This window comes from Gigantopelta aegis, chromosome 8 (genome assembly GCF_016097555.1).
Source record: "Gigantopelta aegis isolate Gae_Host chromosome 8, Gae_host_genome, whole genome shotgun sequence".
Lineage (NCBI taxonomy): Eukaryota > Metazoa > Mollusca > Gastropoda > Neomphalida > Peltospiridae > Gigantopelta > Gigantopelta aegis.
The window spans coordinates 22,951,973-22,974,199 of NC_054706.1; the positions used below are offsets into that span (position 1 = coordinate 22,951,973).

General features: G+C 36.1%; 1 protein-coding gene across 7 annotated transcripts in view; it reads left to right on the forward strand.

Moving 5' to 3' along the window:
* LOC121379423 (calcium uptake protein 1, mitochondrial-like) overlaps nt 1–21,931 on the forward strand; it is a 49,634-nt gene extending 27,703 nt beyond the window's left edge. For all 7 annotated transcript variants that reach the window (XM_041508042.1, XM_041508044.1, XM_041508045.1 and 4 more), the window contains 7 exons: nt 5,187–5,298; nt 7,082–7,164; nt 11,785–11,979; nt 15,283–15,423; nt 16,046–16,154; nt 18,232–18,321; nt 19,486–21,931. In XM_041508042.1, coding sequence (XP_041363976.1) covers nt 5,187–5,298; nt 7,082–7,164; nt 11,785–11,979; nt 15,283–15,423; nt 16,046–16,154; nt 18,232–18,321; nt 19,486–19,637 — 882 coding nt within the window. In that variant the 3' untranslated portion in view covers nt 19,638–21,931. The remainder of the gene's footprint in view (nt 1–5,186; nt 5,299–7,081; nt 7,165–11,784; nt 11,980–15,282; nt 15,424–16,045; nt 16,155–18,231; nt 18,322–19,485) is intronic.
* The last annotated feature ends 296 nt before the right edge of the window (nt 21,932–22,227 follow it).

Sequence of the window (22,227 nt, forward strand, 5' to 3'; positions counted from 1 at the left end):
CTTGTGATAAGAAGCCTTCATCTTCCATTACCTAACAGGGTCTGGATTATTTTGCACATGAATTAAATTAATAACCTATCCTGTTCCACCTCATAATTATAACAGTGTTTTAATTATTAAAATTATTAATAGAAATCATCCTTATTTTGTTAATTAATGTCCCTAAACTACCAACCACTGCGTGCATGTGATGTTTATTAATTTTTGAATATGCAGTGAGTTCAGTATTTTATTATTTTGATCTAGTATGCAATTTATTGCTTGGTTCAGTTTTTTGTAAAGGTACATAATATGTAATGTTGTGCTTAATTTCAGAAGATTCAAGTATAATTATTGTAGACTGCATATTACGATGTAGGTTTTAACTACTGTAACATTTATAAAATTATGTAGAATTTGAACCAGTATGATATAATTCAAACATCAAGTGCTTAATGCTTGGCACACACCTACCGATTAACACCAACTCGACAGTTGTGTGCAGGGCAAAAATGTGACACTCGCGTATAATCTCCAGTTTTGCCTTGATTTGACAGTCGCATTGGCTTGTGTGTGCAATATATCAGAGTTGTTATTTTTACTTGTGGTTTATAACAATTAATTTGTTAATATTCTCAGGTATTTCACTAATATATGTTATATAATAAATTAATTTGATAAACTGAATAAATATTTTTAATATTAATAACAAAAAATGCTATATACACGGCTTAAATGGATAACAAAACAGGTTTATATTTGAAGGTTTTTTGTCTGTCTTTATAACAAATTATAATCGGTATACAGACTGTTTATTAAAATGTTTTAATAGAAGTTAAGCACAAAAACTATGTATTTATTCTTTACTTAAAATATCAATTTTCCAAAACTAAATAATAAAATATATTATTTATTTACTTTACTACATTTACATGTATAAAGAACAAAAACTGTATGTTTAAGTTATAAAAAGTACTGTACCACAATATACATGTAATGTTTTTCTGTTTAACTGAAATCAGTAATAATTAAGGATCTTCTTCTTTCTTATTTATTTTATAGCTATATAGACAGCTTATTACTTTGTCCTGGCCTCCACAAAGGTATTTTTCACCAGTAACTGCATTTTATCTCTATGTGGGTGAAAAGTATAAATGCTTTGGAAATAACAAAATACTATTTATGTCCATTTTTGTAAATAAATTAAACAGTATTACTTTCTCCAGTAAAATTGTGTGCTAATCCGACTGAAAAGGATTTTTTTATATTTTATTTGTTGTTTAGTTAAGTAAGGGAGATAAAACTAAAGTATGGACGAATTAACAAAACGAATCAAATATAGAGTTGTCTTCATTCACCAATCATCTGGACTGAGAACACAATTAAAGTCACAGACCCTAGTTTTAACCTGTGAAAATTGACGCTAAGTTTGGTTAATCTACAAACCTGTAATACATCTGGATAAAGTTACAGCAGAGTGAAACAAGAGTGTGTGACATTGAAATGACGAAATTAAGAAAAATAGACTAGAGCTTGATGCACGGTTGGTCTGGGATCGATCCCCGTCGGTGGGCCCATTGGGCTATTTCTCGCTCCAGCCAGTGCACCACAACTGGTACATCAAAGGCCGTGGTATGTGTTATCCTGTCTATGGGATGGTGCATATAAAAGATCCCTTGCTGCTAATCAAAATGAGTAGCCTATGAAGTGGTGACAGCGGGTTTCCTCCCTCAATATCTGTGTGGTCCTTAACCATATGTCTGATGCCATATAACCGTAAATAATGTGTTGAGTGCGTCATTAAATAAAAACATTTCCTTCCTTTTCCTTTCCATAACTTGTTACATCCCAGAAAAGAAAAGGTTTTACTGCAGTTAAGTATACTATAGCTGTTTTATTTATTTTTTGACAGAAGCAAATTGCTTATAAAACTAATACAAATTTTTTTTAAAAACATTTTCTACATTACTTACATGTGTTTGAAAAATATACTTTTGTGCAGAGCAGGATAGAATATAGATATTAGAATCTTTTTTCTTTTTTTTTTTGCTTCAGTGTATTCATTTTTTTCTTTTCATTATTTAAATAAAAACTATTTTATTCTTTCTTAATAAGTTTTGTATTTTATTCTTTTTCCAATATATGTAGAATTAATCCAAAATCTTTTTTTTAAAAATATCTTCCATATTATTTCCAGAATTTTATTTACTCTGTCCTCTCTGATTAATCAAAATAAGTTGTATACATGTGTGTGTTAATTACAAGGTTGTTACTGTGTATCGTGGTAAACATTTTTGCACAGCGTACTAGCACAGAAATATTGTTGTTTTAAACATGTCTGTATATATGTCTGTATGTATATGTTACTGTCAGTCTGTCAAGTGAGTGAAATGTAGCAGTCAGTTGGCCAAATGGCTAATGATACTCGATCTACATGTATATACTCTTACCAAGGCTAGAAGGTGGTGGGGGTTTTGGGTTTTTTTATTTTTGTACATGTACATGGAATAAAAGAACGGATTTAAAGAACAGGACTGTACCTTCCAGGGGTGCCGAGGGAGGGGGCAGTTTCCCCCCTAAGAATCTCACTTTTTTTCTTTTTTTTTTTCTTTTTTTGGTCCAGAAAATAGCATACACATCTCAGGGTTTCATTTGTATAGTGTTTCATTTGTTTATAGAAAGTAGTGCCCCCACACCTAGGAATTTAATCAGGGTACGGCCCTGAAGGATATCTGTTTAACATCAGCCCATTTTAAACTTTGGACGACAAATGTTTGAGACGGACAAAAACCTTGGCTAATGCCCTATGTATTACAGTAATGCAGTTGATAATTTCCACTAGCCCAGATAATAATTCACTATCCGGGACTGAGGGCCAGTGGTTTTGTCAAACATTGAATGTTTGGCGTCCAACATGATTATTTTGACACTTTAGTTTGTTTTGTTTAACGACACCACTAGAGCACATTGATTTATTAATCATCGGCTATTGGATGTCAAACATTTGGTAATTTTGACATATAGTCTTAGAGAGGAAAGCTGCTACATTTTTCCATTAGTAGCAAGGGATCTTTTATACACACCATCCCACAGACAGGATAACACATACCACGGCTTTTGATATACCATTTATGGTGCACTGGCTGGAACGAGAAATAGTCCATTGGGCTCACCAACGGGGATCGATCCCAAACCGACCGCGCATCAAGCAAGCGCTTTACCACTGGGATACGTCCCGCCCAATTTTGACACTTGATGTTGAGTATAAGAGAGGAAAGCCACTGTTGTGTCATAGGTTACACTTACATGTACATAACAGCAAGGGATCTCTTAATTTTGCAGTATTCTCTAAGAATACACACACACACCATGTCATTTGACATACCAGTCATGGTACTCAACCTTCACAAGCCAGTAGTGTGTCGGCAAAATCACAGAACTAAAAATCTGTTAGCCATTATGACATAACATAATTCACGAATACCATGATTACTGAAAAACAGTATCCCATAGGTTCTGATGATGTAGGTCACAACCCCCCTCCCCCTCAAAATTAAAAGAAAAAATTCCAAGGAAGTTTTAAATCGTCCTGAGGCCCTTCTTTATAATATTATAATATTATGTTGGTCATTTATCTCATGGATTGACAGACTAACTACGTAACATATACAAGTTCAAATGTCCATGTAGCATGTGGTTATTGTTAAACAAACATGTGCAGTAAAGAACTAGACAGTTAGATAACTGTAGAGTAATTGGATTAGTTAGACTGGATTCTGTATTGTTTAATCTGAGACTTTGGTAATTGTTAGTCCCCTACCAGTTCAACCAAAGGGGACAATAGTTTTTGTTTCCATCTGTCCATCTGTCTGTCTGTTTATAGTAGCAACTTGAGATCTTTTATATTGTATTTCCCAGAGATATGATCAGCAATATATTATTAAAATATCTTAAATATAACTTACAGTTTTCCGTTACAAATTACAAGACAGCCATAATGATTAGAACATGTTATTTTCCATAATATGACTAATGAAATACACAAGACTGCCGTTGTCAAGGATTTTCTTTCTGGATGGGGAGGGGGGATGGGTAGTTAGAATGGGTAGTTAGAATGAGGATGCATGGTCATGGAACATTTTGTTCAGAATCGCATAGCAATTCACTACACAAGTTTGAGAGATCGCTACACAATTTTAAAACATTAAACACTGGTTTCTAATCAATTTTCACTGGACTTGAAATATCACTAATCAAGATTTCGAAAACTTAAATGTTCCCTGATGATCTGTGAAAATGGATCGTCACAAATGATAACTAAATATAAAAGGTTTTGTAAAACATTAGCAAAATATTTATATTAAAAAAAAAGAGAAATATCCCACGCATTTGTAGGTTTTGATCCCATGACATCTGGTTTGTCTGATGTGCACTCTACTACTGCCTTGCATTCAGCACCTATTTCCATGGCTGACACAGTTAACAGCTGACACAATAACGGCTGAATACAATGACATACAAACTCATTTATTTGGTACATAAACCTGACATCTTGTACATGCATCATTCTAATTTTTATGGATTATTATATTATTATAGTTATCCAGGTAATTCGTGCTGGGGTGTCATTAAATATTCCATTAATTAATGAATAGTTCTATATATTTATTTAGTTGATGCTTTACACATGACCATGTGGTATTTCAAGATTATAGGATCCATATTTATAAAGTGTAGTCTAAAACCGTCTTAAACTATGTTACTGTATTTCATTTTTAAAAAGCTGGAGAGTCAATTGTTTTATAAGCATGAGTGCTGGTATCGATGTTTGCTATTTCGTGTGTTCTTGTTAATTAGACTATTATTTGCATTTTTATCTAATTTTGAACAAAATAGTAATGTCTATGTAATAAGTATATAATTTTTATTAATGGATTAACATTAAAGTTTCTAATATTTGTATCGGTGTAACATATTCAGTTTTTTTTACTTAATTAACCCAGTGTATAAAATGTATTTGACATACTTTTGTGTGGCATGTTAATAGCAAAATCAGTTGTTTGCATAAATATATATCTGTTGGTAACTATAACAAATAATAATAGTAACTAATAAAGTAGTATTTTCAGGTTGCTACTACATGTGAGTTGTATGTATACCTTGAAGGATTTAGTAGTAATTTTGTGTTGTTTGTGTTTTTCAAACAGTCCAATTTAAAGGAGTCGTTTCATGTGAACGAGGACAGTATGTTTTACAAGCTGGGCCAGAGTGGACTTATCTCGTTCTCCGACTACATATTCCTGCTCACACTGCTGTCCAGTAAGTACCACAGTCAAGCATGCTTTCCATTAATGCGTCCTGTCTGTGGGATGGTGCATATAAAAGATCCCTTGCTGCTACTTGTGAAGTGGCGACAGTGGGTTTTCTCTCTCAATATCTGTGGTCTTTAACCATATGTCCGACGCCATAAATAAAAATGTGTTGAGTATGTCGTTAAATATAACATTTCCTTCCTTCCATTAACACGATACAATGCGCAGAAAATTAAGAAATGAGCTTTTCCATATCAGTGTTTTTTCAAAAGTGGATTACATAGAGATTATTATACGAGCTTGTGTGTCGTACTAATTTTCAAAATGAGTGTCAGGATTTTTGTATTGCTCGAGGGAGAGCGAGGGTAATTCATGAATCCCGACACAAGTTTCGTAAAATCAGTATGACTCACACACAAGTGTAATAATTTCTTTATTATCCATATTATTATTGTTGTTTTCTTTATGAATAACAAGACCCAACTCAAAATGTTTCAGCCACAACTAGGAGACGACGAAATGACATCATATTTCAAATGCACAGTCTGAGCTAGGACTGGAGAAGCAATTTCATGTTAAGTCAGTTATGTTCAACCATGTGTATAATAATATCCAAAATTTGACAAGCCTGGTTTCCATTACCACAATTCCACACACACAAATGTGCTTTTCCATATAAATGGATTACTATATAAAAAAATTGACATCATCAAAATGTACTTTTAAACCGCTAATAAATATTTTGTGTTTTGAATGTCACTACTCTGAAAAAACACGTGAAAAATTTGCTCCTCGATTAATTTTGTTTCACTATGCTGAATACTCACACACGGAATCTCCATACATGGGAAAGGTACTTCTGCGTTAATGGAAAACGGGCCTTTTGATGTTCAGCTTTTACTTTAGGGTTGTTCTAAAAATGGAGGTTCTATTACATGGAGGTTAAACATTGTGTTGGGGTGGTCTTAAGCAAATGTGGGACGTAGCCCAGTGGTAAAGCACGTGTTTGATGTATGGTCGGTCTAGGAGTGATCCCCATCAGTGGGCTCATTTGGACTTTTTCTCATTCCAGCCAGTGCACCACGACTGGTATATCAAAGGCTGTGGTATGTGCTATCCTGTCTGTGGGATAGTGCATATAAAAGATCCCTTCCTACAAATGGAAAACTGTTGCAGGTTTGCTCTCTAAAACTGTATGTCAAAATTACCAAAATTACATCCAATAGCCAATGATTAATAAATCAATCTGCTCCAGTGGTGTCATTAAACAAAAAAGAAAGGAAAAAAAGTTCTGTTTTGGGGGTGGGAATGTAGCTCAGTGGTACAGCATTTAATGTGACTTTTCTTGAGCTGTGGTAGGTTATAAGATTGGTTACCCATGATGGACACCAGGTTTCATCCCGCCCCCCTCCCCCACCCCCCCCACCCCACCCCCTCCGCAAACCCTTCCCATGCCCCTTGACTGTTAAATCAAAGATTATGGTTTGATATGCCATGCCAGTCATGGGGTAATGATTGGGATGAGGACAACCCCGAGTCTGTTGAGGTCAACTGATCCAATGATCCATCACACTTCAAGTGAGTTCTCTACCATTCCTAGCTGTTTTACAAATACAGTATGAAATTTATTCACCAAATTAAACAGGATTTTATAATTAGGCAATTTGATGAACATCTTAAAACTCTGTATGTTTGAGCATGTGTTTGTGTCCAACTACAATGATTTAAAAAGTAAGATTGTGTTTATTTTTCTTCAGTTTGTCTATTTTTGGCAATTTTATTTTTTGCAGCCCCTCCTCGCAACTTTGAGATTGCATTCAGAATGTTTGATATAAATGGTGATGGTGAAGTCGACATTGAAGAGTTCAAAAGGGTAATAAATTTCACCTACCTTTTTATAATCCCCAATTTTATTTTCTTAAATATATAGAACTTTATTTAGCAATACTGCAATGATCTTCTGTAGATGACATGAGCTGTAACGATATAACAATATGTCATCATATCACTGTTATCATATCACTGTCATCATCTCATCATATCACTCATCATATCACTGTCATCATATCACTCATCATATCATTGTCATCATATCACTGTCATCGTATCACTGTCATTGTATCACTGTCATTGTATCACTCATCATATCACTGTCATCATATCACTCATCATATCATTGTCATCATATCACTGTCATCGTATCACTGTCATTGTATCACTCATCATATCACTGTCATCATATCAGTCATCATATCACTCATCATATCACTGTCATCATGTCACTTATCATATCACTGTCATCATATCACTGTTATCATATCACTGTCATCATCTCATCATATCACTCATCATATCACTGTCATCATATCACTCATCATATCATTGTCATCATATCACTGTCATCATATCACTGTCATTGTATCACTGTCATTGTATCACTCATCATATCACTGTCATCATATCATTGTCATCATATCACTGTCATCGTATCACTGTCATTGTATCACTCATCATATCACTGTCGTCATATCAGTCATCATATCACTCATCATATCACTGTCATCATGTCACTTATCATATCACTGTCATCGTATCACTTTCATATCACTCATCATATCACTGTCATCATGTCACTTATCATATCACTGTTATCGTATCACTGTCATCATATCACTCATCATATCACTGTCATCGTATCACTCATCATATCACTGTCATCGTATCACTCATCATATCACTGTCATCGTATCACTCATCATATCACTGTCATCGTATCACTCATCATATCACTGTCATCATGTCACTGTTGTCGTATCACTGTCATCGTATCACTCATCATATCACTGTCATCGTATCACTCATCATATCACTGTCATCGTATCACTCATCATATCACTGTCATCGTATCACTCATCATATCACTGTCATCATATCACTCATCATATCACTGTCATCATGTCACTGTTGTCGTATCACTGTCATCGTATCACTCATCATATCACTGTCATCATATCACTCATCATATCACTGTCATCATATCACTGTCATCGTATCACTGTCATCGTATCACTCATCATATCACTGTCATCGTATCACTCATCATATCACTGTCATCGTATCACTCATCATATCACTGTCATCGTATCACTCATCATATCACTGTCATCGTATCACTCATCATATCACTGTCATCATATCACTCATCATATCACTGTCATCGTATCACATCATTTTGCAATATCCAGTCCAGAATACAATGCACTGATTTAGGGCAGCTGTAGTAGTGTGTGTGATACATACAGTCGCTGATAGTAGTGTGTGTGATACATAGTCGCTGATAGTAGTGTGTGTGATACATAGTCGCTGATAGTAGTGTGTGTGATACATACAGTCGCTGATAGTAGTGTGTGTGATACATACAGTCGCTGATAGTAGTGTGTGTGATACATAGTCGCTGATAGTAGTGTGTGTGTGATACATACAGTCACTGATAGTAGTGTGTGTGATACATACAGTCGCTGATAGTAGTGTGTGTGTGATACATACAGTTGCTGATAGTAGTGTGTGTGATACATACAGTCGCTGATAGTAGTGTGTGTGATACATAGTCGCTGATAGTAGTGTGTGTGTGATACATACAGTCGCTGATAGTAGTGTGTGTGATACATACACTTGCTGATAGTAGTGTGTGTGATACATAGTCGCTGATAGTAGTAGTGTGTGTGATACATACAGTCGCTGATAGTAGTGTGTGTGATACATACAGTCGCTGATAGTAGTGTGTGTGATACATAGTCGCTGATAGTAGTGTGTGTGATACATAGTCGCTGATAGTAGTGTGTGTGATACATACAGTCGCTGATAGTAGTGTGTGTGATACATACAGTCGCTGATAGTAGTGTGTGTGATACATAGTCGCTGATAGTAGTGTGTGTGTGATACATACAGTCACTGATAGTAGTGTGTGTGATACATACAGTCGCTGATAGTAGTGTGTGTGTGATACATACAGTTGCTGATAGTAGTGTGTGTGATACATACAGTCGCTGATAGTAGTGTGTGTGATACATAGTCGCTGATAGTAGTGTGTGTGTGATACATACAGTCGCTGATAGTAGTGTGTGTGATACATACACTTGCTGATAGTAGTGTGTGTGATACATAGTCGCTGATAGTAGTAGTGTGTGTGATACATACAGTCGCTGATAGTAGTGTGTGTGATACATACAGTCGCTGATAGTAGTGTGTGTGATACATACACTTGCTGATAGTAGTGTGTGTGATACATACAGTCGCTGATAGTAGTGTGTGTGATACATACAGTCACTGACCTTAGTTCATGAGGTAGGTAATGTTAAACTAATGATACTAGTCCCCTACTGGTCCAACCGGAGGGGACTAAAGGTTTCATCACCATCCTGTCTGTCCCGTCTGTTCATCCATCCGTCCAACATATAGGTTTCCGGATGATTTTTTCACAATGCCTTGAGATATTGAGCTCAAATTTTGTGCATAGCTTTATCATGTACTGTTACAGATAAAGTTTGGTGATTTTATGGCGATTTACCCATTTTTCAGAGTTATGGCCCTTGAACTTGAGAGATAAGAAAATCTGTTTTCCAGACTTTTTTGTGTGCAATTCCTCAAAATATTGAGCTCATATTTTATGTATATATGTAGCTTTATCATGTACTGTTAAAGATCAAGTTTAACTTTCGTGGTGATTTACCCTTTTTTTTTCACAGTTATGTCCCTTGAACTTGGGAAATAAAGAAAATATACTGAACCGCAAAAGAAACGCGAGATTTTTAAATGTCATTTCTATATGGTAAATTATAACAATTTATTTCGGGGATGTAACTGTCAATATTACAAGACATGCTGGTTTATGACTGAGACCCAAATTGCAGGTACCCTTTCAACTTTCCATGAAACGACACGCCAAAACGCACCTGTCTCGAAGGCCGTGGGTGGCAGTCGCAAACAATTGTCATGAAAACCGAAATGCACGTGCATCTCGTGGAGGTTATGGGTATAAAACCCAACTTGAACCGCGTTCCTGGCATTCGTAATTTGCACGCATCAGGTATGACCCGATTGTCAGCAGCGCAGAGAGAACAAGCTATCGGCCGATTGCAAGCCGGGCAGCGTGCCCTGGTTGTTTCTAACGCTTACAATGTCCATGTCAGCACCATCCATCGTCTACAGCAGCGGTACATCAACACCAACAGCACTGCAGACAGTCACCGCAGCGGGCGCCCCCGGGTGACCACGCCCAGGCAGGACCGCTACATCAACCGGCAACACCTCCATGATCGCTTCAGAACGGCCAGCATGACAGCTCGCGCGACCATTGGCACTGGACAGCGACCCATCAGTGACGACACGGTACGACGTCGACTGGCCGCCAACAACCTGTTTTGCCGACGTTCCGCTCGAGGACCTGTCCTCACCGCCCGCCACCGTCAGACATGACTACAGTGGGCTACACAGCACCAACATTGGTGGCATCAACAATGGAGGTTGATAGTCTTCTCTGACGAGAGCCGGTACTGCATTTCCAACTCGGATGGCAGAGTGAGGGTGTGGCGTAGGAGGGGTGAACGCTACAGAGACGCATGTGTCCTGGAGAGAGACCCGTGGGGTGGCCAAAGCATCATGGTTTGGGGTGCTATAGGCCTGAATCAGAGAATTGGGCCCCATTTGTTCCAAAATGTTGGTGCAGGCAGAGGGAATTGCATCACAGCGCAGCGCTACGTTGACCAGATTCTAACACCTCACATAGTGCCCTTCTTCCCGCGTCACCATAACCACGTGTTCCAGCAGGATAATGCTCGCCCCCACACGGCCAGGATCACCATGGACTTCCTGCGTCAGCACAACATCAGAACCATGCCGTGGCCGGCTCTCAGCCCTGATTTGAACCCGATTGAACACCTGTGGGATGAAATCCAGAGACGGCTTAACCAGGTGGTCCCACGGCCGACAACTCGTGTGCAACTGGAGGCAGCTTTCCTGAGGGTGTGGGCACAGGTGCCAATGGCTTTTGTGAACCGCCTCGTGCACTCCATGTACCGACGGTGTATGGCCGTTTTGAACACCCAGGGAGGACATACACGGTATTGAACATGTCACGCCCTACAATCTCGATGTGCTGGATCCCCCCACTACCTGAACACAGGCAAACGACCCAGAGACTGTGGTCAAAGTGCATCCAATAAATTGACTTTATCAGATTTTTCAAAATTTATCTTTGATATTAATAAATTGAAACATATTTTCTCAGCCACACATGTGTCGCGTTTCTTTTGCGGTTCAGTATATATAGCAGGTCTCTCAGAATGCTTGTTTGATTTGAACCAAAGGATACAAGAATAACCAAAACACAGGCATTAGAAATGTTTTTTTAAAAATGACTTTAAATGATATAGGATACCAGCCACCATGCAAATTCCCGTGTAGTTTACTATCTATTTGTGATGTCTTCACACAGGTTCAGAATATTGCCCAGAGTCAGACGAGCGTCGGGATGCGACATCGTAACCATTCTAACACGGGAAGTGTTCAGAAATTTGTCAGCTCGGCTCTTCTCACTTTTTTTTTCGGCGAGGATGGAACGAAAAAATTAACAGCCGACGAATTTCTTGAGTTTCAGAGACAGCTACAGACAGAGATTCTGAGAATAGAGGTGAACCCATTTGTTAACAAATAGAATGTTAATATATTAAAATACAGAAATGAGAAAACCTTGTGACCCAGTGTGTTAAACAAATAGAATGGTAACGTATCAAAATACAGAAATGAAAAACCCTTCAGATTTTTGTAGAATTGTAGATTTACAATCGTGTAACTTGTTTCAGTCCTTGGATCTTTAATCAGGGTGGGACGCAGTTCAGTTAGAGAATACTCAACAAGATATGAGGCAATACTGTTTATCTTGCACCAGTGAATTGATGTTGTCCTTCTCGTGCAAGATAAACAATATTGCCGAGTAGCGAGTTGGGTATTATATTTATTACCCATTATCAATCTTTATCATTTTATGGAATATTTTCTAACGATACTTTTATTGAAAACAAGTTTTCAAATTGAGAACAGGAGACAGCGTTGCAGCATGGCTGTGACATAATTTAGTTGTTGACATGACTGCCACCTTCATATCCTGTTTAACATCCCGATTGAATGGATAAAAAAGAGTTATGGTTGTTTGTTGTTGCCTAACAGTCGTGATGTCAAAGCCTATAGTGAAGCACTGATTATGATGTCAAAGCCTATAGTGAAGCACTGATTGTGATGTCAAAGCCTGTAGTGAAGCACTGATTGTGATGTCAAAGCCTGTAGTGAAGCACTGATTATGATGTTAAAGCCTGTAGTGAAGCACTGATTGTGATGTCAAAGCCTGTAGTGAAGCACTGATTGTGATGTCAAAGCCTGTAGTGAAGCACTGATTATGATGTCAAAGCCTGTAGTGAAGCACTGATTGTGATGTCAAAGCCTGTAGTGAAGCACTGATTGTGACGTCAAAGCCTGTAGTGAAGCACTGATTGTGATGTCAAAGCCTGTAGTAAAGCACTGATTATGATGTCAAAGCCTGTAGTGAAGCACTGATTATGATGTCAAAGGCTATAGTGAAGCACTGATTATGATGTCAAAGCCTGTAGTAAAGCACTGATTATGATGTCAAAATGTATCTAGTGGAAGAAATGGGGGGTTTTCTTTTCCTAGGGAAAGATCATTTTTCTTTCCCTACTTCTCTCTGCCCATATGGGTAATAATGGTAAAGTACTCGCCTACAACAATCCCAGTCAGTGGCTCGATGCGCTATCGTTGTGGGATCGATCCCCATCGGTGAGCCCATTGGGCTATTTCTCATTCCAGCCAGTGCACCATGACTGGTATATCAAAAGCTGTGGTATGTACTACCGTCTCTGTGGGATGGTGCATATAAAAGATCCCTTGCTGCTAATCGAAAAGAATAGCCCATGAAGTGGCAATGGCTGGTTTAACCATATGTCCGACGCCATATAACCATAACAGGCCTTTCCCCAGGATTTTTTTAAGGCGCTTACATATATAGCATCATTATAACACAAAAATCAAGCCAAAAGAAGTGGGGTAGTGGGTTGAAAACAGTTAAGTGTTTGCCTTCAATCCATCAAATCATGATGGGTTTGTGGTTTTTTGGGTGTTTTTTGGGGGGGGGGGGGGGGGGGTGTTAAAACTATAAAAAAAACCCATCAATTTCCCACCCCCAACAATTTCATAATTTGCACCATGTTGTTGCTGTTGATTTCAGCGTCGTGTTAAATGCTTGTTGTGATTTCTGCTTGTAAAATACCTAAGCTAAGAATGCCGACTTCACAGTATATTCCATTTATAAAAATTTAAAAAAAACCACACACAAAAAAAACCTTAATAAAATAAAATTTTACGGTCTTTTTAAAATCCAGCTAACTTATTAAATGTTACCTCACAGTTTTACAAATATATATCTAGCATTATCTAACAAATATGGTTATTGTAAACTAATTCAGTGTACGTTTAACTGCAATTTGTATAAATACTGCATGTTCATTTCCCGCAATCGCGATCTGTATGCGTGCTCACGACCATAGGTACAAAATTAACAAAGACAAAGGAAAGAACTGAAACTGCAGTTAGGTATTCATTGATGCAAACAACTATTGTTTTTCTACAAATTTACATCAAGATTTACTTCTGTATAATCGTATTGTTCATGTCCGCAACAATGTCAGCATCCTCATGGGTGTCAGCTGACTCTGAAGCGTGACATATATTATGCGGAGAGCTTTCCTCAGTTCAGCCAACGAACGTTCTTCCTAACGTTCGCGAACTATTTGATTGGTGTCTGTCGTGTCCATTTGGTTTAACATGAAGCACACAAACCGGTGTAACGAACGTTTTGTTTTCGCTCGATCTGGCTGAACCCAGCCCTTGGGATAGCCGACATGTCTTTCGGCCCTGAACTGGCATGTGTATTCAAATTTGACATGCATTGTCGGTTTGTTTTTATTACTTTGGTTCAAAGACTTTACAAAATTAAAATAGCAAGTTACATATCTTCCAGACATTGAATCACCGTCACATTGCTGTCATACATGTCGAATGCATGCTGTTAAAATTAATAACCTTGATTATTAAAATTAGCAAACATCATAAGGCATATGCTGTATTCTGGATAACACCGTTTCTCGTTACCGGTCGCGAGATCGCTATTATGCTAATTGAATATTTGGTATTATTATGTTTGAGGTGTCGAATAGAAATTTTAGCCACTTGCAAATTTATTAGCCATTTTTTTGTTAGGATAGAAAGTACTGATTGCCAACTTAACTGTACTATTAAAAAGTGCTTCACCTATTGTTTATTGAGTTAAATAGTACAGTTGATTCTGTCAATGGGCATCTTCTTTGATTGGCCTTGAAGGTTGATTGCTCGGCACGGGAATCCCGTTATGCGTAGGTGCCTTCCTGACGGATTAGCGGTCCCAGTAGATGTGGTAAAATTACCAAACACCAGTTGTGAGCAGATGACTGGTCCATTGTTAAGTAGTTAGGAAGTGTTTTACCTGTCATAGTGATTAGGTGTGCTTGGTATACTGGTACACAAGTTGTTTGCAAGAGGTAGTCGACTGCTACGCTTGTACTTGTGATAATTGTTTTTCTAAAGTACTTCAAATCAAGGCATAGTGGCAGTTGATTTACGGCGCTTCTACGCCGTCAAAGCGCTTACTTTACGGATCAAGGCGTGTTGGGCTGCTATGCCTAACGGCCCTGGGGAAACCCCTGCATAAATAAAATGTGTTGATTGCATTGTTAAATAAAACATTTCTTTCTTTTTGTCTAGACCATGAGTGGAAATGATGAAATATGTTAAGACATTAAATGGGTGAGGTATTATCCTGAGGTGTTGTTAAACAAACATTCCTTTTGTTGGTGTTAATGTTGTGTTTTCCTCCTCTTTTTCGCAGTTTGACCGTTCTGCTAGAGAAGATGGCCGGGTGTCGGAGAAAGACTTCGGGAGTGTCATCCTCACATACGCGGGTCTTGTGGAGACCAAGAGGCTGAGGATGTTGAAACGAGTGAAAAGAAAGTTCCACAACATGTCAAAGGTAACATGAAGATTTCAGCTAATTCGGTCCAGAGAGCATGAACTTGGCTTCTTTTCTGAAACAGATGTCTAGTAACATCCAAACATGCACATATTTGAGATTGTATACCTATGACAGCATGTTTTAAACTAGATGGATATTTATGTTAATCCATAATGGCATTTATAATTATGTTTTTCATTTTGAAAGAGACAATTGTATAATTCTGTGAATTGGCGAAGCCGTTCTCACATAAGTTTGTAGATAATTTATTTTTGTTCATACCCAGATGAATGTAAAAGAAATGACAGACAATACTTCTAATTAAATTTGAATGATACTTGCTAATAATAACACTAAAACTTCATACTTTATTTTAAACAATATTGCTCAATAAGATAACTTTCCCATACAAAATATACAGATATGACGTTCCCCGACGTAATTTTTGTTCATCGAGAATTTAACAAACTCCCGTTGCTACATCATCTGTACCAACAGGATAACATTATGTTTTAATGAATGTAACAGAAATTTAATTATTTGTTTTTATGATTGTTTTTCTTTTTGAGACAGATTGTATGTTGTTGTTTTTATGATTCTGTTTTTTTTGTTGTAATTGTCTAATTATGTTGTTTTTAAGGGCGTGACGTTTGATGAGTATGTAAATTTCTGGCTGTTTCTTAAGAGTATCAACGATGTGGACACAGCTCTGAGCTTCTACCATCTTGCTGGCGTCTCTATTGATATGGGTAAATACAAATATAGTGGTCTTATTTGCTTTCTTTGGGATCAATCCCAGTCGGTGGACCCATTGAGCTATTTCTTTTTCCAGCCATGGTATGTGCTATCCTGTCTGGGATCAATCCTAGACCGACCACGCATCAGGCATACACTTTATCACTAGGGTACGTCCCACCCCAACATCCAATAGCCGATGATTAATAAATCATTGTGCTCTAGTGGTGTCATTAAAAAAACAACCCCACTTTAATTGCTTCTGTTCTGAACCACTGGTGAAGAAAAATTAAACATGATTTTAAGTAATATATAGAGGCTATTTCATGGGTTTTTTCTAATACAATTTTTGTCAACGAGTGATGTGTGAAAACCATATTTTCACGAATTGTGAAGCAATGAGTGAAAATATGGTTTTTAAACATCATGAGTTGACATAAAAATTGTATTTAAAAAAACACCAAGAATATACATTATTCCTAAATTTTGACAATATCTTTCACTGTTTATGAATATCTTTCGCTTTTCCTATCAAAAACACGTAACACCATGATATATTTCTTCCGATTTAACTTTTCCAGAAAATTTACTTGACCATAGACTTTTTTAAAAGAAATTTGAATTAAAAATTATCTTTATTTAATCCTTAAATTAACATTTATTTAATAATATTGCTGTGCAAACGTACCTGACAAAGCGATCTTCAAAAAACCCCCACAAAAACAAAATGAATTGAATGTCGTTAAAATTTAAGTTACACTCCATGACATTGTATCGTCATTATTTAGCTTCGTATTCAATTAATTTTAGATAAATATTTTATCATAATTGCACTTCATAGCCCTTTTTTATAGGTACAGTTGTTTAAATTACATTTTTTTTTTTTTTTCAAATACGATGCATTGGTAATCATCAACTTAAATATGAAGAAACGAGACAAAGGGAGATATTTTATTCATGAATGTTTTACAAAAAAGTAAAGATGATTTCTATATTTTCACTGTAGCTAAAATACAGTGAAAATGTGACTTTTCACGGGATATCACTTTTATGGTTTCCGTAGATCTATATATTTCGTTTCTGTATATATATATATATAATAAAATTGTATATTGTGTGCTATATTGTATGTTGTATACTTTGGTATCGATGAGTGATTTTTCAGTGCGATGACATAATGCAAATTGTTTACTTAAGTACATTTAGGAAAATGTGAAAAATTAAATATGGAAAAGCACATTTCCATGCACAGAAACGTGCGTCATAAATTGTCAGCAAAATTGCCTTAATTGAAAGCAGAGTGAAAAGCTATAAATTTAGATTTTGTGTGGACACTGGTTTACTTGTTGTGCCACTGTTGTGCTTAACCTTCTGACTACTGCAGGCAAGATATCTCGCCCGATGTCACACCAGTCAACATACTGTACACTGTATACAGTGCATTCCTATATTCATATTTCCCGCCGTTATGCACATGACACTCGCTGGAAAAAATTAGATAATGGGAAGTGGAAGACAACTCATCTTCCTGTATCTTTTGATTTTTTTTTTTTTTTTTAATGGAAAATACCTTGGAATTTTGAGTTGAAAAAGTGGTTTTCGGCAAGTATTTTCACTTGACAACAAATGGTGGCACGTCGCGGTCATTTTCAGGGACCGATAGCTGATTGTAACAACTAATTTAATAATAAATTTGATTGTTCAACAAACAAAATCACCAAATATTGGGATGTGAATCGTAGTTCATTTTTAAAAAAACATTCTTGTCAGAAAGCCACTGTTATTGGGAATAATGGACATAAATACTAGACAGCTGGCCACAAATGCCTGTAAGTAAAGGCGACTTTTTCGATTTTTTGCCTAATTTTAATCAATATTAACCGATCTAAAATATCATAAGCATTAGAAAAACCCACAAAAATAATACTTACTTATTCAAATATTAACTTTATTTTTATGTATTTATAAAACATTTACGCGAATATATGTGAGTAAAAATTATAAACTTGCACCCACTCAACAATGTGGTTTTTGTCAAAAATGAATCCAGTAGTCTAAAGGTTAAGATAATTATGTTTTTTTTTCTTACAGAAACATTCCGCCATGTTGCCAAGACTGTTGCAGGAATTAATCTCACTGATCACGTCACCGACATTGTCTTCACGTTATTTGATGAAAACAGTAAGTTTGTTCAAATGCTTAACAAAATAATTTATTTGATGAAAACAGTCAGTTTTGTTACAATTTGTTTGCAGTAAACTTTGATGAAACATGTAATGTTTTGAGGAATAATTTATTTGATGAAAACAAAATTCTGATCACATTTTGTAATCCAGTCAAACTCCTCTAAACCAGACACCCTTGTGATCAAGTAAAATGTCCGGTTTTTAGAGGTATCCAGTTTAGAGAGGTTACGTTCTGTACCGATTTAAAAAAAAAGGATCGTTAAAAATGTCCGCTTTGGGGGGGAATTCGGGTTTACAGAGGGTCCGGTTTTGAGAGGTTACACTGTATAAGGTTAAAATGAACAATACAAACAAACGACTCAATATGTTCACATCATTTAAAGTGCTTTGTCCGATGAAAAAAAAGAAGAGAAAAACATTTTGTCAATTTTCTGTCGGTAGTAATCATTTCATTAATTCATCTTAATCGGCCAGTACAGTGTTTGAAGGATTATTGCAAACTGATGGAAGGAAGGAACTGTTTTATTTAATGACGCACTCAACACATATTATTTACGGTTGTATGGCGTCGGACATATGATTAAGGACCACACAGATATTGAGGGATGAAACCCACTGTCGCCACTTCGTGGGCTACTCTTTTCGATTAGCAGCAAGGGATCTTTTATATGCACCATCCCATAGATAGGATAGCATATACCACAGCATTTGATGTACCAGTCGTGGTGCACTGGCTGCAGTGAGAAATGTAAACTGATGGCGAGTGTGTTCTGTATTGTGATTGATTAATTACATTCATTTTCCGGGATCAAATGTAAATAACATCCGGAAAGGTAATGGCGTCATTAGCAATTGGAACAGGCCAAGCTGACAGTTCAAGGGTCTAGTTAGATTGTAGCCAGGTATTTTTTTCAAGAAATATCAAATATACATTTAGTTCTGTAGAAAAATGATTCAATTTACAATGGACTTAACCATATGGAGTTTTTTTTATTTATGGGTGTTATTATCTATTTGAGGTCTGCAAATGTTTCATCAAAAATGACATTTGTGGGATTAAATAGACAATAATGCACGCAAATCTTAAAACTTCCATATGGTTATCTCCTAAATAGAATAAAAGCATACTAGACATCATCCTGATAAATTTGTCTTGCAGATGATGGCCAACTGAGCAACAAGGAGTTTGTGTCTGTGATGAAGAGACAGCTGATGCGAGGGCTGGAGAGACCGAAGGATACTGGGCTTATTAAACTGATTGACGCTATGTGGAAGTGTGGCGTGTCGCAGACCTCAACATTTCTCGATTAGAGCACTTCGTCAAATGATGCCAGCCATGAACATTGACACTAATGGTGCCCCATGTCATTAAATCAGTTGTAGTTTGGGAAACGTGGTCTGTGAAGGCCAGACTATCCCTCGTCTAGATTTGAGCTTGCGAACCCCTTTTTACTTTTAAGGTCAGTTCTGCAGCGATGAAAAAATAACATTTTTCGAAAACGTGGTTTGTGGAGCCAGATTATCCCGTTTGCCTAGGTTTAAGCTTCCAAACCTCTTTTTGCTTTTAAGGTCAATTCTGCAGTGATGAAAAAGTAAAAATTTTCGGAAATGTGTTTCGTGGAGCAAGATTATCCCTTGTCTAGGTTTAGTTTGCAAACCCCATCTTGCTTTTAAGGTCGATTCTTCAAAGATGAAACATTTTTGATTTTTTTTCTGGAATTCCAGATTGTTAGTGTCATTTAAATATTGTCCCTGTCATTCATTGCAGTAACATTCTGCTTTTTCCAGACCTGCAACTTTGTGAAGATCTCAGATTCTGAATTCTTTTCATGAAGTAATTTCTTTAATTGATCTGAATTTGTATACAGTCATAATACATGTGAAGTATAATTTGTTTTCGATACCATTTCACTTATCACGTCATTTGTGAGGATTTTTTTTTTTGAGATAAGAATGAATGAAAGGAGTTAATGATACAGAACAAACTATAATTAATTTGATCATTAGCAGTTCATAGTTTAGCAGATTTATACTACTATTATTTGAAACTACCTGCAGTTGACAACATTATCTTTTAATATATTGAATTTTGATTTTTAAATATTTATTTGTCCGATAGTTCTGTGGACTTGCATTTCTGGCTTTGTATTAAAAATTTATTAACAGAAATTGTCGGCTGCATATTATTTTGTCTTCAATTTATAAAACTGACGTTTCTATATTATATACAGTTATTATAATAAAATCATAGTGTGCCTTTCACATGTAGAGAACTTGTAAATAAAGTAGATTTTCCTGCAGATATTTATTAAAATGCATGTGGTACTGAATCAAAATGCATGGTTTCTTCTTCTTTGTTTTTAATAATGGTAGGTCAAATTTCTGTCCATCCCCCTAGGGTGCCACACACAAGTTGAAGTGACTTTTGTTTCCACGTTTGTCTCCCCCTTAACTATAAGACCACACTACAGTAATTATGCTGATTTATCACTGGTAATGGAGTATAATTTTACTGACTGATGGTGTTACTTTGATGAAACTAAATGTGTTATTTTTTACCCAATTCCAAAGTAATTAAAGACTAGCCTGTGCATGAAGTTATATTGTTGATACACCACACTCAATGGTATAGTGTACTGACACATTTTAAACTGGAAAGGATTCCAAGAGGTACATGTAACCCTTGTCACATCGACCACTGAATGTCTTTTGAATTGATTCGGTTAGAAGACAGTAGAAGCTGTGGAAGCTCTGCCATTGCCTTTATGTAGGGTCACACATACGTGACTCGTTATAAATGCATAGAACTCGAACCAAATAAACGGACTGGCTTCAAATTGAACTGCTTCATAATTAAATTGGTGTAGCCACAACTGGTAATAACTACTGAATGTGTATTGATTCACTTTGGCCTTTTGATGTTTCAACTTTAATGAATAACTTATTGGCTTGAGGAGTCTTCCATTTAAGAAGTACTATATGCACATGTAGGTGATGCAAGATTTCACTTGTATATGAAATCGTTTCTTTAAATAACTGCACAAATTGTCAGTGCTTATTTATTTACCTTATTTATTTGGCCGTTCATAACCACAGTAGTCGATAGTGGTAAACCTAGTGGTACAAATTTGTTAAAAAAAATTGTTAAATGTTTTGTTTTGTCCTGTAATAATTATCATGGATTTGCTGACATTGTAAAATGTGTAAGACTAAAATTATGTGGTGAAGACATTTTCTTGTTTAGCATACCAGTGTCTGTATATTCGATGCATTTCTGATTGTACTCATGTTTGCAGTAACTCAAACTTCATTTTGCATCCTAATATAAACTTTTTTAATATACTAAAGTATTTAGAGAAAAAAAAATCCAGTTTGGGTTACTACAAACAAACACAAACTGAATACACGACACCAGTATTCTAAACAAGAAAATGTATTATATAAGTATTTTAGTAGTTAAAGACCTGTTGTAAACATGCTACAAAGCAACAAATTAATTAATTACTCGTTTATATAATGTTAATATGTGATGTAAATTGTTCTACTTTTAAATTTAAACAAAACACTAAAAAGAGAAAATAAACATTTGTATACCACAAATATAATTTTTGTTTGCTTGTAATTTGTTTGTTTTGATCAGTTCCAAAAGCAGTTTAAATCAAAAGTACTGGTATGTGCTATCCTGCCTGGGAAAGTGTATATACCCCATACACACTTTAAAATAATTAGTTTGTACATATAATATGATGGTAAAAGCAATTTCGTAAATGTGCTTAAATAAAACTTGTGATGTACAAAATAAATTCAGACGATGGATTTAATAGAGCTATTATTTATCTAAGTGTAAGAAACAATGTTTTTAATACAAAATGAAATGTGTGACGGTCACGTCAATGAATGG